This window comes from Elephantulus edwardii, unplaced genomic scaffold (genome assembly GCF_000299155.1).
Source record: "Elephantulus edwardii isolate Elephantulus edwardi_28Jun2011 unplaced genomic scaffold, EleEdw1.0 scaffold00036, whole genome shotgun sequence".
NCBI lineage: Eukaryota > Metazoa > Chordata > Mammalia > Macroscelidea > Macroscelididae > Elephantulus > Elephantulus edwardii.
Window position 1 is genome coordinate 16,354,349 of NW_006399786.1, and position 17,302 is coordinate 16,371,650.

General features: G+C 38.3%; 1 protein-coding gene across 3 annotated transcripts in view; it reads right to left on the reverse strand.

The window, feature by feature from the left end:
- The window catches only part of ESRP1 (epithelial splicing regulatory protein 1), a 58,465-nt gene that overhangs the window by 28,229 nt on the left and 12,934 nt on the right, over positions 1-17,302 (reverse strand). For all 3 annotated transcript variants that reach the window (XM_006884582.1, XM_006884584.1, XM_006884583.1), the window contains exons 5-11: positions 11,610-11,708; positions 11,424-11,478; positions 8,636-8,746; positions 8,351-8,483; positions 8,215-8,257; positions 4,903-5,204; positions 1,217-1,435 (exon numbers count right to left, since the gene is read on the reverse strand). In XM_006884582.1, the coding sequence (XP_006884644.1) occupies positions 1,217-1,435; positions 4,903-5,204; positions 8,215-8,257; positions 8,351-8,483; positions 8,636-8,746; positions 11,424-11,478; positions 11,610-11,708 (962 nt within the window). The remainder of the gene's footprint in view (positions 1-1,216; positions 1,436-4,902; positions 5,205-8,214; positions 8,258-8,350; positions 8,484-8,635; positions 8,747-11,423; positions 11,479-11,609; positions 11,709-17,302) is intronic.

A 17,302-nucleotide genomic window follows, 5' to 3' on the forward strand; every position in this document is an offset into this window, starting at 1 on the left:
TCCAGGACAGAAACCTAACAGGTAAGAGACTGGCCATCAAAGAAGCATTTCTCCCAAGTGCAATCACAACAGGTCATGTAGGTGAATGAGAGGCAATGTCTACGGCTGTTGATCGAATGAGAAACACTAGTTTATTAAAAATTGTGGCTCAAAGATGATGAATTGAGGGGATTTTCCCTTTCTCTTCTTCCAAAAAGACTCTTATCAGTCAAATATATTGACAAGGTACTCTAGAGGAAAATAAAGTCATATAACTTAGTACTGACATCCAAGTTAGAATGAAACACCAGTTATGTGGACACCGAACAAGCACTCACGGTATTTTCTGTTTCCTTGTACCCAGTGGGGTGTGCTTTCCTATGAGGTTGGATAGACTAAAGTTATAAATATGATCAAAACTCCAAAATTAAAGAAAAAGGGGAAACTTCATTACTGGAAAACATTCCCATTTCTAATACAAATATATTTGTATATATAATGCCAAGAATACATCTTATTTTTTTAAAAAGTAGTACCATTTTGCTTTTCATAAAAAACGTCAAGAAATAGCTGGTGGCCTAGTGGTGAGAAACTGCTAACATCCTGAAGATATGTGCTTCAATTCTACCAGCTGCCCCACGGGCGAAGAGAAACTACTGTTTTGCTTCTCATAAAGAATTTCAAAGTTTTGAATAGAATTTGTTGGCTCATAAAGTATTTGTTCTGTTTATAGTAAAAATACTGATTTTGGGGAGCTCTGGTGGCCTAGTGGCAAGAAGCTGCACTGCAATCCCAGAGGAACACGGTTCAAATCCACCAGATGCTCTGCCGGAGAAGGAGGCGCAATATCCTCCTGTACCAGTCAGATCTGATTTGATGGTACACGCACACAAAATAATTAAAAAAAATTTAAAGAATAAAAAAAATACTGATTTTATACCTAGTTTGATTAATTCTATTTTTAAAAAAACACACAACACCTGGTAAAATCAATCTGGTGGTCATATATTAAACTACTTCTTATATGCCTGGAATATATACTTGCATAGAAAAAACCTTTTTGGCTAGATTTGGATAGAGGCTTCACCTATAACGTATTCATTAACATACCTGAATGCCTATTATGTTTTAGATTATGATTTTAAATGTGTAAGATATAAGTACTTAAGAATCTTTCATTAAAAGAATTGCTAGACTGTTGAGGAATATTTGTATTGCTGTTGGAAGAAAACCTTACCTGATGATTCAATACCATGTGAACCCCATGAGTTCGAATATCTGTGGAGAATTCCCCCAAGAAGTCCAGAATGTCCTCAATTGTGGCTGCATAGGGAAGACCTCGAAGGCGTATACAGTCTCTAATATTTGTAGGAGACACAAATTGCTGAGGTAGTACTGGAATAATAGGAGGGGTTGGAAGTGGAATGAGAGGGGCCGAGGAAAATCGATTCAGCACCTGTATGCCAAGCAAAACAGAAGCGATTCAGAGTCTAGCTGTTGCAATGTGCTCTAGATCAACATTTGCAATACTTAGAAATGTGTTAGAAATAGAGAATCTCAGAAACTTTAGATTTGATAAATCTGACTCTGCATTTTATTAAGATCTTCAGGTGATTCATAAACACATTTTAGCCAGAAAATTATGACACTTACCTTTCTCAAAACCACAATTAGGTATAAAATATGTATTAAAAAATTATTTATAGATTTGTCTATTTGGACAAATTTATTCTCATCTAACTTGCATCATGCAGATAATACAACCTTGCTTGCTGAAAGTGATGAGGCCTTGAAACACTTGCTGCAGAAGATCAAAGACCACAGCCTTCAATATGGATTATATCTAAAAATCCTCACTCCGGACAAATAAGCAACATCATGATATATGGAGAAGAGACAGAAATGTTAATGATTTTATCATGCTTGACTAAATCCATAATCCATACCATTCTTGGCACTGGCATTCAAGGAATCAAAGGACTTACTACACTGGGAAAGTCTGGTGTCAGGGACACCTTCAAAGTACGGAAGAGCAGCAATGTCAGCTTAAAGACTAAGATGCACCTGACCCAAATCATAATCTTTTCAATTACTTGCCATGAATCTAAAAGTTGGATAGTAAGGCTAAAAGAAGAAGAATTGAGTTGTGGTGGTCTTTGAATTGGGAGTGTTGGCACAGAGTGCAGAATATTCTGTTGCCTTCCAAAATAACAAATCAGTATGTCTTGGAAAAGGTGCGGCCACAGGGCTCCTTGGAGGCAAGCAAAGATAGAGAGGGTCAACGAAGGAGGGGAAGACACTACATGGGGTAGATTGACACAGTGATGTTAACAGTGGGTTTGAGTATGTCAGAAATGATGAAGATGGCACGGGATAGGGAAGGTTTCAGATCTGTTGTTCACAGCGTAGCTATGAGTCATAGTCAACTAGACAATGAATTTAACATCAATATGGAACACATTCAAAAATTGTAGTTTTTTTTAAAAAAAGAAAACCAGTGTATATCACTAAATGTGGACTCTGTAGAAATCTATTTTTCTTTAATGAATAAATAGCTTTCTCTTTACTATTCTTTTCATATCCGACCTCAAAACCAAAATAACAGAATGACTTAGTAATGAGACCATCACAAGCCTAACAATGACTGACTAAGGGTTACCCCAGAATAAAGTGCACTTGTACAAGGATAAAACACAACAGAAGCGGGAAGCTCTGGTGGCCTAGTGGCAAGAAGCTGCAACTACAATCCCAGAGGTGCACAGTTCGAATCCACCAGATGCTCTGCCGGGGAAGGAGGGGCAATCTCGTCCTGTACCAGTCAGATCTGATTTGATGGTACACGCACACAAAAATAGTAAAATAAAAATTAAACTAAAAACACACACAACAGAAGCAAAGAATGAATAGTAGAAAACACCCCCCCAAAAAAGTCTAAATAGATTTAGTGACCATAAAGATAAATAATAACTTAGTTTTTATGGGCATGAGACAATGGCAAGAGAGGATATTAACTACTTATTTTGCATTCATAGCATTTGGTTATTGTGAAGCTGCGTGCTAGCTACATATTTGAGAAACAATCGCACTTAGGCAAAACTGTAAGATTCTTGTCTCCTTTTAAGGAACCCTAGTCACACAGTGGTTGTATGCTCCACTGCTAACCAGAACTCTGGCAGTTTGAACCCAGCAGCTGCTCGGTGGGTGAAAGATGTGGCAGTGGTCAGTTTTCCTCAAAGATTACACCCTTGAAATCACTACAAGGCCATTTTACCCTATCCAATAGGGTTGCTGAATTGACTTGACAGCAACAGATTTAAGATTTAGTTGTTCACATTTTTTGTCTTTTATTAGAGCATGTCAACTAGTTCCAAAAACTACTAGCCCTAAAGTCACCTTAAAAAAAAAAACTACTAGCCCTTGTGCAAAAATTGTGCTGTTCCACTCTTGTAGACTTACGCATTCTGTAAGCTGAAAATGTGGAAGAACGAATAAAACCCTTCTAAAAAAATGGACTAAAATGGATATATACAGATAGATCAATGAGCAAACAAAAAATTTCATGACTAAGAGATGGGAAAACTTTCAAAATGAAATCATCCAATCTAGACAAAGCACAAACACAAAAAGAACAATAGGAAATCAATGTTGCTTCAGAAAAATCCAGGACTGGAAATGGTCAAGCACCTTACAATGTCTAGCACAAAGTAGATGTACAAATATTTAGCAAATGTGATTACCTCAACACTCCTTCAATCAGGTAAGAATAGGAATGCTGGGGAGGAAGCTCACTAACGTGAGTATCTGAGCATGGGGTACAGTCATGTCCAAAGCAGAGTAAGCTGCTCTATCCTCAAGTTAGTAGCAGCCAACGCCCTGGAGTAGCCCCGTTTTTTCCATTTAGATATTAAAAATAAATTTTTCACGCTCTCATCTTGGTAAAAAATGTAATTATTACTTAGGCTAGAGATTCAGAACTCAGGATTCTCATTTACAAAAAGTTAGGGAACTAAAGTATGTTATTCATTTAGAATTTAAGAGTACCCATAACATAGAAAACATTAATTTAGAATTCTATCTCTCATCAAAGTACTGAAGAGCAATGATGCCGTTCTGGACACTAAGGATAGAAGGAGAACTGATGCCTTTAAACTGTGGTGTTGGAGAAGAGTATTGAATAGACCATGGACTGCTAAGAAAACAGTTTGATTTGTTACAAAGGAAATACAAACTTGACTCTTAATGATGAAAATTGTATTATTCAGTTGGAAAATTTCAAAGAATACTCAAAAAAACTTAGCATCTTATAGTTTTTATGCACTTGAATCTTAGTATATTTTAGAGAGGTGGTTACTTCATCATATACTGTAAAAAAAACCCCTATTATTAAGGGACATGATATAAAATATGGTATTAAAAACACCCCTATTATTAAGGGACATGATATAAAATTCATCAGTTTTAGAAATTTGGTGACAAATTATTAAAAATTCACACATTATAACCTAGTCTAAAGAATCTAATCAGAAATTGCTAATTTTATAAGCATGTTGATAAAAAGATGCCATAATCTCTTATGGTAAATTAAAAAGAGGAACTTTTATATAAATAAAACAGCTATCTATATATATTCATGAAATGTTATTTCAATAAGAATTTTTTTAAATGTAGGTAAACTTTTGAGATACACTGTTTTTAAAGGCTGACAGCAAAGTATATTTACAGCAGCATCCCAGCTATACAAAATACACAAAATATTTTTCCTGTGTGGATTCCAGATAACAGTAATGATATTTTGATTATAGAATCAATTTTATTTTTCATGTAGACATATAGACTGTCTGCATTTCCCAAGCTGTTCGATACAGTAATATCTTGTTTCTGGAAATAAATAAGCAAAGAAACAAAGCGCTCTTCAGCACCAACCTGCTGAACTTCAGCTGCTGTGCTTCTGAAGAGTTCGATGTATCTTTTACCCAGTAAGTCTTTGTGCTTCCTCAATGCATTCTGTGCATACTCCTCACAAGCAAATAGGACAAAAGCATCCCCTGTTGGCCTGCCATCGGGGTAGGTGACAAAGAGGATGCCTTCCTTCCCCCCAGTGATGGGGCAATGCTGTCCAAAGAAAGTCACCACTTCCTCAGCTGTGGCCGTGAAAGGGAGACCCCTCATTCGGACAATGACTTGATTTTCCTTGGAGAGAAACTGAGCTACCTCATTTGATGTACCTAGAAAACATAAATATTAGGAAGCATGGCAAAAAAAAAAAGTGAAGACATCAATTTTACCTAATTAAAAATTTCTTGGAAACATCTAGATTTCACAATTTTAAACTTGTAAAAAAAAATCCAATTACTATATAAAGCATTTTGTACAGTGCTGCAAAGTAACAATTACAGGTATGCACCACATTAACAGCATTGAGCAATGCCAAAACACTTTTATGATCATGGTCTCCAAGTTTTTTCCTTTCAGCAAATGATTTACTGGGAACACAGGGTAAGTAAAGCAGGCCACGTAGTAGAGTGGGTAGGCAAGATCCCTTCCTCTGAGTCATAAAGTACACTACTGTCCCTCATGGGTCCTGCAGCGGTCGGTTTACTCCTGGTGGTAGACTCTCTGGTACTATAACGAGCTGACTCAAGGCCTTGCTGCACAGGTGAAGGGCTTCTCACCTGTGAGTCTGCAGGTGCTATTAAAAAGTGACACCATCAGCAGAAACCTTGCCACGCTCGTAGAGCTTCTCAACCTGTGGGCATGCTCCATGTTTTCAGATGAAGGCCTGGCTTATAGTGTGCAGCTTCTTCCCATATATAGCTATTGGTGCAGTAACTGGCTGGAGCTCTAGGTATAGGTCTGGGCTCACCCTTCACACTTGAAGGGCTTCTCCCCAAGCTTCCTGGACACACTTTGATGGTTTCTTCCCAGGAGGATGTATATATATTGCAGTGCCAGATGAAGCAGGATCCACTGTATCAGGATTTGCTGCACTTGTGGCAAGTTCAGGGCTTCTCATTTGGGTGAATGTGGTTGTACTTCAGCAGCAATGAGTTGTGCTTCAAGCTCTTGCTGTAGCTCAAGGAGTCCTGGTCACATGGTGTATTATACACTGTATCGTTAACTCAAAGGTCAGTGATTTGAATCCACAAGCTATTCCATGGTAGAACAAGGGGCATTCTCCTTCCACAGCTCCTCAGCCTGGTCTGCTTGGATCAGTGGTCGAGGCTGGTGCCTCTCTCTTGTATGGGGGGTTCAGCACCTGATGCCTGGCTCTCAGACTGCTTCAAACTGGCTTGTCAATCCAACCTGCCCCCACACATATCTGAGAGTGTCTTCAGCAGGCTTTTCAGCACCTGTATCCTGCCCCACTTCATCTCAAGAACACCTTGCGGGTGAGACAGCAGCACCTACTTGGGCTCCAACTCAGAAATTAGCCAGGAAGAGCCATTTTCCTAGCTTTCCATCTCCCAGATGTCTTAGAAATTGAGGGCTGGTGACAACATCTTCTCAGGGTGGGAGGAAGGATGTGTGGGTATCTGTCAATGCTCATGGAGGTGAAACAGGGCGTCATGATGGTGGTGGGATCCAGGAAGTGTCCCATGAGAGGATAAAGGATAGAGTAGGGGACTCCTGATCTTCCTCAAGGGCTGTCATTGTCACTGTCATCTACTGAGGTTTGCAATACGTGAGACCTAACTCATTCCCTATCATCTGAAGAGAGGTGAGTCTCAAGGGAGAATCCCCTTCAGCTCATAGGGCTGCAGACTCCCTTTCTGAGATCAGGTTCCATTCCTTCCTCATGTAATGGCCAAAGGGGGGAAGTACCAGCACTCCAGGGTCAGATGACAAAGCTTCTCTGCCACCTCACTCCAGGTAGGAGGGCTGTGCCTGCAGAAGGCATATGTGCAGAGAGCAGCAGTCAGCCAGGCTCAGCCACAGGTTCCACATAAGTTTAGATTTTATATGTTGTGGGAACTCTTTATCACAGAATGTATGGTGAGCATTAATTACACAGTACATACTTCTACTTAGATGCATATCCTTCAAGCACATTCATTAGCAATAATCTCTCCTAATAACAAATTCCCTCGTACATGATGCCCACAAAGCATGAAATCCCCAGTAGTAACAAATATTAATGGGCTTTGACACCCCTAATTTACAATGCATCTATCATGGAACTCCAGGATTTAGGTAAGACTTTATAGTCAAACCAAATATATTTCATCCTCAAGTATGACCAAACAATGTGGAACTTAGGAAGGTTTTTTGAACTTGAACTCTTTGGGGTTTACCTAAAGAAGTGCCAGAGAAGAACTATGCCAAATAAGAGTGCTGTTGATTCTAGACTGACAGTTGCACAGCTTTTTTCAGCTGGACTGTGTTATGCAGACTAGATAGGTCAGAAAAACCAGTTAACTTTTTAATACATAATTGTAAAATTCTGAAAGAATATAAGTATCACTGAAGAATTAAGAAAAACTATCTGTTCCCATTTCTTTCTCTTCATATTACAGCAAATTTCACTATCCAAACACCTAAAAAGTCATAAAACTACCATATTGTTAGTCACTGATGATTTAAGGAGATTAAGAGTAAAACCAGAAATTAATAATCAACAATTCTAGTTATTGTGGTGTGACTGTTAGAAAGCAGTTTTCAGACTATATAATTTTTCTTTTTTTTCGTGTTGCATACCATCGAATTGGATCCAACCGGCACAGGAGATTGTCCCTCTTTTTCCAGTAGAACATCTGGTGGATTTGAACCACGTGCCTTTAGGACTGCAGTGCAGATTATCATTTAAGGACTACCCTGCACATACTACTTTGTAACTCTTCTATCTTTGTATGTTGCGATTGTGTAGTATCATGCCAGAACTGACTTATAGCTTACCCACTAGCAGGTTTTCAGAGGCCATAAATCACACCGGAGACAGCCCATCTTTCTCCTCAAGAACATCTGGTACATTTGAACTGCGTGCCTTTGGTTGGAGTTCAATTCTTTCCCAACAGAGCTCCCTAAATTATTAATTTTTTATAGTGCTATTTTAAATGGTGATTTAAGTAAAAGTAAACATTGGTTGACTCAAACCTTACAACTCAATACTATTGGAATTCTTTCTCCTGTGTTTGACAGGGAAATAAAAACCCACCATGATCCCATTTTATCTATACTTGGTGCATGTGTACAATTTGATTTTTTTAATATATAGTCACATTAAATAAAAAAACTTACCACCAGCAATCTTAAGAAAATCTTCACCTGTGGCTTTGTAAACCTAAAGAAAGAAAATTGAACATGCGATTATTAGCCTATTACAGAGATTTAAAGTCAATCAAAATACCAAGAGTCACGGCCTTTGAAGTCTTACCTCAATATACCGCGTCCCCATGTGATGCTTGTGCCTTTGCAGTGCAAGGTCTCTGTGCTCTTCACTTACAAACCTAACCAGAGCTTCTCCATTCCTTCGGCCTTGAGCATTCAGACAAAGTGCAGCACCTCCCCTGCGAAGATAAAACAAGCAGTAGGTAGAAAAGAAGGTAGAGAAAAATAGGATTTTGTGTTCTTTAAAAAAAAAATCCCCCCTCCCCCCCAAAAAAAAATCCCGTTTATCTCTTTGGGATTGTTAAATGAAAACGAGATAAAGAAAACCAACTTGGCAATATTGAGTCCTTTGAAAAATCTTGCAATATCTTGATCCGAAGACTGCCAGGGTAGACCTCGAGCCCTGACCACGGTGTTGTCATCAATGAGCTCCATCTTGCTGCTGTGAATCAAGCAAAACCCCAAGTTGGATGACTAATGCCAGCAAATCTGATGTGTTACCCTCTCCAAGGTTAATTTGCCTAGTGACATGCCCAAATAGGGGTTCTTTTTTTTTTTTTAATTATTTTTGTGTGAGTGTACCGTCAAATCAGATCTGACTGGTACAGGAGGAGACTGTCCCTCCTTCCCCGGCAGAGCATCTGGTGCATTTGAACCATGCGCCTCTGGGATTGTAGTTGCAGTTCCTTGCCACTAGGCCACCAGAGCTCCCCTTAAATAGGGGTTCTTTAACTTAAACACTAACAGACTACCTTCATAGGCTCAAACACTCCATTGGCATGACTCAAAGCTGCCTCCAGGTAGTTTACTATAGAAAGATGCTGCCCATGTAGCTGCAACCCAGCCAGCTCACCCCATACAGCTGAGGAGCTGCTTGCTTGCCAGAACTTGAAAAGGACCCAAGACCAACATATGGTGCAAAGTTCTCCCAGTGATACCACACCTTTGATATTCAAGAAGAGTAAGTTTCAATTTATTCTCAGATCTAGTCAGTATATGAACAGGTTTTTAAATATAGTCTCTAGAAAATATATTATAGTTTAGTTAGTAATTAACTCCCATCAGGGGTGTGTGTGTGTATGTGTGTGTGTGTGTGTACCAGAGTATCTACTTATCAAATTAGGGAGTAAACAGAGAAGTCATTACAGTCTTTATGGAAATGCCTGGGTGTCTCCACACCTTAATGAGTCATTTCCAAATCACCTATTATATATTTTGACAACTTTTGATGTTCTATCCCTCCCATGTTCATAATTTTCAGCACTCCTAGAATCTTTTTCTAAAAAGAAACACTTTTTCCACAACTCAACAGGTCTCAAAGTCTTTCCACAGGCAAGTTGTCAGAAATCTGTTTTCTAAGGGAGCTCTGGTGCCCTAGTGGCAAGATGCTGCACTGCAATCCCAGAAGAACACAGTTCAAATCCACCAGATGCTCTGCTGGAGAAGGAGGGAGCAATCTCCTCCTGTACTAGTCAGATCTGATTTGACGGTACACGTAAAAATAATACAATTAAAAAAAAAAAAAAGAAATCTGTTTTCTTCAGGCAACTGAACCATCTCACCCAATTCACTACTGAGATTTGCAAACTTAAACAAGCCTTGCCTGTGATCATAGAGATAACCACACAACTTCATACTCCTCCCCAGTTACTCCCTTGGCTTTAAAATGGAGCCGAGTAAAAGAGCTTAAGATTGTCTCAGTAAAAAAAAAAACAAATAAACTCTTTCACAGCCCAAGATTTTTCCTCCTCTGGAGATTTGCTTGTGAAAGGACAATTGAAAGAGAATGACAATCCACTACAAACTTTTACTTAAATCATAATAAAAAAAGGGTATCAATAATTAAGTTCTTAAGAACAAAACAGACACAAAAAGCTCTACTTTCAATGCATAAGGAAAAATGAGCTAAGATCAGTCTGATCTGTAATATGTAAATAAATATTACAATATGTAAATATTTCTTAAATTTTAACTCCAACATCCAAGCTGACTGTAACTAATCATCCAAGCTTCTTTTACATATGACCTGTCATGAAAATGAAAAGAGCCCTAGTGGCACAGAGCATTATAAGTTGAACAGCCAACAGAAAGTGGTCTGAATACACCAGTCATTTGGAGGGAGGAAAACGGGCAGCCTCTCCTAGAGGGTGACTCCGAGTCAAGATTGACCCAATGGCAGTGGTTTTGGTTGGGTAGGTAGTTTTTACTATTGAGAGGACAGACATGTGACAGTCTGTTTCTGTAAAGATTTACAGCCTTAGAATCCCTATGGGGTAGAATTCTCTTTTATTCAAAAGGTTCTTTTATGAGTTGACCCAAAATCGAAAGGTAGTATATTAAGAAATAATTTACTACATTCATTAAAATTTAAAAAAAAAAATTAAGCTTAAGAAAAAAAATAATTTACTACATAGAATAAACATGGCATGACTTGCTTTCATTTTTTTAAAAATCATTTTTCTGTGTGTGCGTGTATATACCGCCAAATCAAATTTGACTGGTACAGGAGGAGATTGCCCCTCCTCCAGCAGAGCATCTGGTGGATTCGAACTGCATGCCTCTGGGATTGCAGTGCCATGACCTGCTTTTGTAGTAAAAGAAAATTAAAACTTACCACCATTTTAAAAAGAAGAAATATATTCTTTACAAGTCACACGGCAGAATTTAAGGTTCAAGAATGTATAGAAAAATGTGTAGGTGTAGAAGTATGCCTTTGCTTAATCATTGGAAGGCAATGAGAAAGATCACTGAGAAAAAATGTGATACTATGAGGCCCAGAAGGCACTGGACTGAATCACAGAACCTCAGTTCCTAGTCTCTGCCTGTGTCTTTCTCTCATAATGACTTTGGACTGGCTAGAAACTAATAAAGTACCAATGAGTTAAGATTACTATAGTCTCTATTATAGTACTATGAATGAGAAGACCACCTTTGGAGCATGTCTGTGTAGCATGGTGTGCCATGAACCAAGAACATTTTCTGCATCCTTAATGTGTTTTAAATACTTTCTCCACAGTACCAAATGGTTTAAGAAAGTTCCCACTATGTAAAGGAAGCTAAATATTTCAACTCAAATGAAAAAGCAAAAGGATCACATAGAATAAAACCCAAGTACTTACCAAGTGCCACTTTCAAATTTGTAATTTACTCTCTCTGGATCTGAAAACCTGTGATCTAAAAATTAGAACACATAAATTATCATTTTAGCTACCAGAGAGGCATAGTGATGGAAGACATTCAAAGGTACGAGGGAAAGATAGGAGGATATAATTTTAGGTGCCTGTTGTAATAATAGCAATACTTACTATAAGGATCTGAAATCATTGCTAGAATTATATTCCCCATATCTTCAACTTGAGAAGCTCCATATCGAGAGACAGAACTGTTTTTCTCAAAATTTAAATCTGAAATATTACGTTAAGGAAACATTCTGTGGAGGTAAAATGAGGTTGCTTCTAACCCCAAATTCATCTCATATAGAGTCTAGAAGCCAACTAAAATAGACACAGATAAAAGTCAATAAGGAAAATCATGTAGCTAGGTAAGGTTCTAGGAATGTAAGTACTTCCCAATCTTAAGACTACCCTTGACGTCTCCATGAAAATTCTTGAAATCTCCAACTGTCTTGTTGGATACCTGTTAGCAAAATCAATTCTGAGGTATTACTAATAATAAAATTTACCTACTGGGTAGTAAATGACAACAGTCATAACCTACTTCTGTTAACAACTGTTCAACTATGGACCAGAAAGTTGGAAGTTTGAACCCAGCCACCTTGGAAGACACACACTCTGTATTCAACTAAAATTCCATGCCACTTTTTCTTTTCCTTTCTCTAGGGGGGAAAAAAAAAGAAACACAACCACCCCCCACCCCCAACCAGGCCTACTACTTTCTCATGATGCTAATCTGACTCACTTTTACATTATTCCTCAACCAGTTCTGTTTCTCTGCAGTGACACATACTACAAGTGGAAATATAGCTATATGTATACTGACAAATTGATTGTTATGTGCCGTCAAGTCACTTGCGACTCATAGCGACTCTATGTACAATAGCCCTAAACTCCACTCTGTCCTGTGCCAATCGCACTGTCTCTGACACTCCCATCCCCATTATCCCAGTCACTGAATCAATCCACCTCATTGAGGGCCTTCCCCTCCTGCATTGTCCCTCCACCCTCCCAAGCATGATGTCTTTCTCCAAGGACCGGTCTCTCCTCAAAACATGTCCAAAGTATGTTAGACAGAGCCTCAAAATCCTTGCCTCCAAGGAGCCACCAGGTTTAACCCTTTCCAGGATGAATCTGTTTTCCTAGCGGTCCGTGGTATTCTCAATACTCTTCTCCAGCACCACAGCTCAAGGCATCGATTCTCCTTCTATCCTCCTTGGTCATGGTCCAACTCTCTGATGCATAACAAGTGATTGTGAAGACCATGACCTATATCAAACGCCCCTTAGTCTCCAGGGAGACACCATTGCTCTCCAGTCCCTAACAGCAGACTTTCCCATGGCAATGCGCCTTTTAATTTCCTGGCTACTGGAAATATAGCTTTATGTATCTTGACAAATTAACTACCTTTTGAAATTTTAGATTATCTTTAAAGCCAAAGTGTTGCCTTTTGGCATTGTTTTTAAATGAAGACTCAAAGAGGTATGATTAGTCCAAAACACAAAGCAGGCATTTGAAAAGAAGTATCCTCTGTCTCCCTAAAATCCTTGAGTGATCACTTTCATAGCTCAAAAGTGATCAGACCTACCCATGGGCTATTTCGAGGATTTAAAAAAATGATCTTGAAATGGATAATTATTTACATATGTTCACAGGAAAATCAAGTCTGTAGATAATATTTACATCTCCCTTGCCCCTTTAAATCATCCAATGATGACATAAATGCACTTGCCCTGCAATCCCGAAGGCATGGAGTTTAAATCCACTAGCTGCTCCACAGGTAAAGGATGGGTAATCTTCTCCCATGTGTAATCACTGCCTCTGAAAACACTCTGGAGGGTCAGCTAGGGGTTGGTTCAGACTCAACATGACAATAACTGATTAGAAAATGTACCTCAAATGTTCACTTGCAAGATCAATGACTTACATTAAAATGAGTTTCTGGGGAGCTTTGGTGGCCTAGTGGCAAGGAGCTGCAACTACAATCCCAGAGCCAAACGGTTTGAATCCACCAGATGCTCTGCCGGGGAAGGAGGGACAATCTCCTCCTGTACCAGTCAGATCTGATTTGATGGTACATGCACACAAAAATAATAAAATTAAAAATATAAAAAAATATGACTTTCTGCAGAACATTGCACTAGAGAGCATCTTAGAATCCAGTCTCGGGGGGGTTATTTTAATTTTTTAAAAATTATTATTATTTGTGTGTGTAGCGTCAAATTGGATCTGACAGGTACAGGAGGAGATTGTTCCTCCTTCTCCAGCAGAGCATCTGGTGAATTTGAACCACGCACCTCTGGGATTGCAATGCAACTTCTTGCCACTAGGCCACCAGAGCTCGCCCAATCTCATTTTTAGAGAATATGACTACAAAACAGAAAGTAAAAGATATTCATTGCTGTGAAAAGTAGGGCCAAAAGATGAAGGAGTATTAGGGAAGATGGCTGTCTCTAGTTTTCTGGAGTTATTGGGGGTAGGTGCAGGGGAAACTAAGGATCATTAAGACTGTCTTATGAAAAAAATAACCATAGTTTATCATGCACCCTGCAACCAAGATAAGGGAAAGGCATAGATAAAGAAGAATACCCACTCATTGGATGGCAAGGTTTCTCAACCATGGTGATATTAACATAACTCAGATAATTCTTTGAGACAAGGTTTCCTATGTACTATCAGATGTTTAGTACCATGCCAGGTCTCTCTTTACTTCTAAAAATGTCTCCAGACATTACCTAATGTCCACAAGGGGGCAAAACCATTTCCAATTGAGAGCCACTGACATAAGCTACTAGTTCTCAGCAGTATTTCCAACTCCAACTTTACCTCTTACTAGGTTTTGGTTTTTTGTCTTTTGTTGGTTTTTTTTTTATCACTCAGAGACATCTCTTACAATTAAGGGATGTTGTGAAGGAAATTGGCCAAGAGAACACTAAGGAGCAGGCTGATTCTTGTCAAAATAAAGAGACATGCATATATTAGGGAATGGGAAAATTGTTTAATAGAGTAGGGATTGACTACTGGGCTATTTTTTGTGTTGTTTATCAAGAATGGATTTTACTTTTATAAAGGGGGGCAGGAAGCAGCAAAATTATTTGATACTTGGCCTTTTATAAGAAAAATTTTGCTAACTCATGACTAGAAAAGGTGAAAATAACCAAAAGATAATCATACATTAAAAAATGCCACATCATTTGACAAGCACTGTGGCAATGGGACAATTAAAACAGACATTGGGGGGGGGGAATGGCAAAGGATACACTGACAAAGAAGATTAATCAGAACTGGCTTTGACAAGCACTGTGGCAATTGGACAATTAAAACAGACTTGGGGCGGGGAGACGATCGAAGTGGGGATGAGGGTGGAGAAAACAGTGCAACAATGAATGAATGAAATCCCCAAATCTCTGTAACTGTTCATTAAAACTAATAAAATTTAATTTAAAAAAAAAAACAATTTTACCTTGCTCAGTTCCACAGTCAACACTCTTGACACAAGCAGTCAGGAAATCAAAAGAGTCATTGCTTTAGGATAATTTGCTATCAGGATCGCTACAGAATGCTGAAGAATGTCAGTCTGGAAAGCAAGATGCACCTGATTCAGGCCATGATCTTCATAATTATTTGTTATGCATCAGAAAGCTGGACAATGACCAATGATGACAGAAGAATTGATGCCTTTGAGTTGTGGTGCTGGAGAAAGTATTAAATATACCATGGATTGCCAGGAGAAAGGGTAAAACCAAGTTTCTCCTTGGAAACAAGGATTTTAAGACTCCATCTCACATACTTTGGACATTTGGGCGAGAGGGATCAGTCTTTGGAAAAGGATATCATGCTTGAATGGTTGAGAGACAGGTCAGGAGGGGAAGAAACTAGATGAGATACATTGACACAATAAATGAGGTAATGGGGTGGATGTGTCAGAGTGAAATTTGTTCAAGATAGAGCAGAATTCAGAGCTATTGTACATAGGATTCCTGTATGTTGTCGTTGACTTGATGGCACAAAACAACAATATCACCTCTATAAGAGAGTTGTGATGACCTAGTGGCAAGAAGCTGTGCTGCAGTGCAGAAGGCCTGCAGTTTAAATCCACTAACTGCTCCTCTGAGAAGGATAGACAGTCCCGTCCTGTGTGATTAACTGCCTCTGAAAATATTTTTTGAGTTGTCTGCTCTCAGTCTGTGAATGCTTTTAATAATGACTGGTATTTATAAATGTTCTCTGCGAAATGAATACCTGACTTGTGTTAGGAACCCAGCCTCAAAAACCTACTATATTAATAATTTGAGACATGTATAGTAGTTCAGAATAGTAGGTGTAACTTAAACAACAACAATATAAGACATTTTTATTATTATCCTGTCCCTCTGTTAAAGATATTTTAAAGTATCTCTAGTGTTTCTCGTATGCTTTTTATGCATCAGAAGGTACCAAGCTGAAAACCCAAACACACCACCATCAAATAAATTTGACTCAGAGGCTCTGACAGAATGAATAAATGTCCCTAGATAATTTCCAAATCTGCAAATCTTACAGACAAGACTTCTTTTTCCTGTGGAGCAGCTGGTGAATTCTCGTCGCCATCCTAGCTCTTTAATTACTATGCCCTTGGAAATCCTAGAAAGCTACTTGTATACTGTATACTAAGATAGATGTTTTATCAACTGAATCAATCCAAATAAATATGAACCATACCTTTTCAGAGTTAAGGTCCAAGTTTAATTTAGACACAGATTTAGGAACGGTACTCGCTTATAGTATGAAGATTGCCAATTTACACATTTTTAATAGATTTCTACCTTATAGTTGAGATTCACCACTCAGCTTACAATGAATGATACCTGAATTGTACAAAGTACAGGTCTCTTCTATTAATGTTTCAGGGCTAGAGTTGGGTTGGATCAGATGGGGTAGAATCCAATGAATTCATTTTCTTCCCTCATACTTATTCAATTAATTTTTTCTTTTAGGATCATAGATTAGTTTTTTGAGAATATTTGTGATGTATGTGAGGTCTTTTATGAAAGGAGATGCTTTTGTATTGTGCATCTCAGGAGCTCCATAGCTGAGAGGAGCTACTCTCTGCTGTTCTGGGCCACACTGCCACCTGGGGGCCAACAAGAAAGAGCATCTTAATGATGCAGTCAATACCAGATAGATAGCTTGACACTGGCTTTGTTCTATTAAGATACACGTCAAGACATCATTATCTGTTTGTAGGCACTAAAACAGTGCTGTTGGCTGTTTACTGAATGATCCAATATTAAAACATTTTAAAATTTGGTGTGGTAATTCCCTATTCTTATCTTCCTCTTGTCCCCAATTCTTGGGTATTACTATATTAAGACAAAAGTTAATGCCTATTTCTTTTTTAGTCTTAATTTAAGTGTACTGCTGTGTAGTAGCACTATATATTCTGTAGATATTAGTAGTGGTTGTACATATAGTAGCATATGTTCTCTTAAAATTGGTAAGTAGTAGTTGCCCATTTATACCATAACATTTATTAGCAAATGAATGTTCTTTCCCCAGGGTAAATTCTTTGAACTATGTAGATAATCATTTTTTAAATAGTGTTGCTATTTATGCACATATTTGTTTTATGTGGGTTTTTTTATGTGTTTTTTAAGGATTAATTACTAATAGTATGTAATTTAATTATTTGACATTTTAAAATTATAACTGTACTATTAATACATTTTAAAATGATTGGGAGCATCATGATGGATGGTGAAGAGATTGAGATTGTTAACAGCTTCATGTTGTTTGGCTCCATAGTCAACACTCTTGTTACCAGCAGCCAGGAAATCAAGAGACTA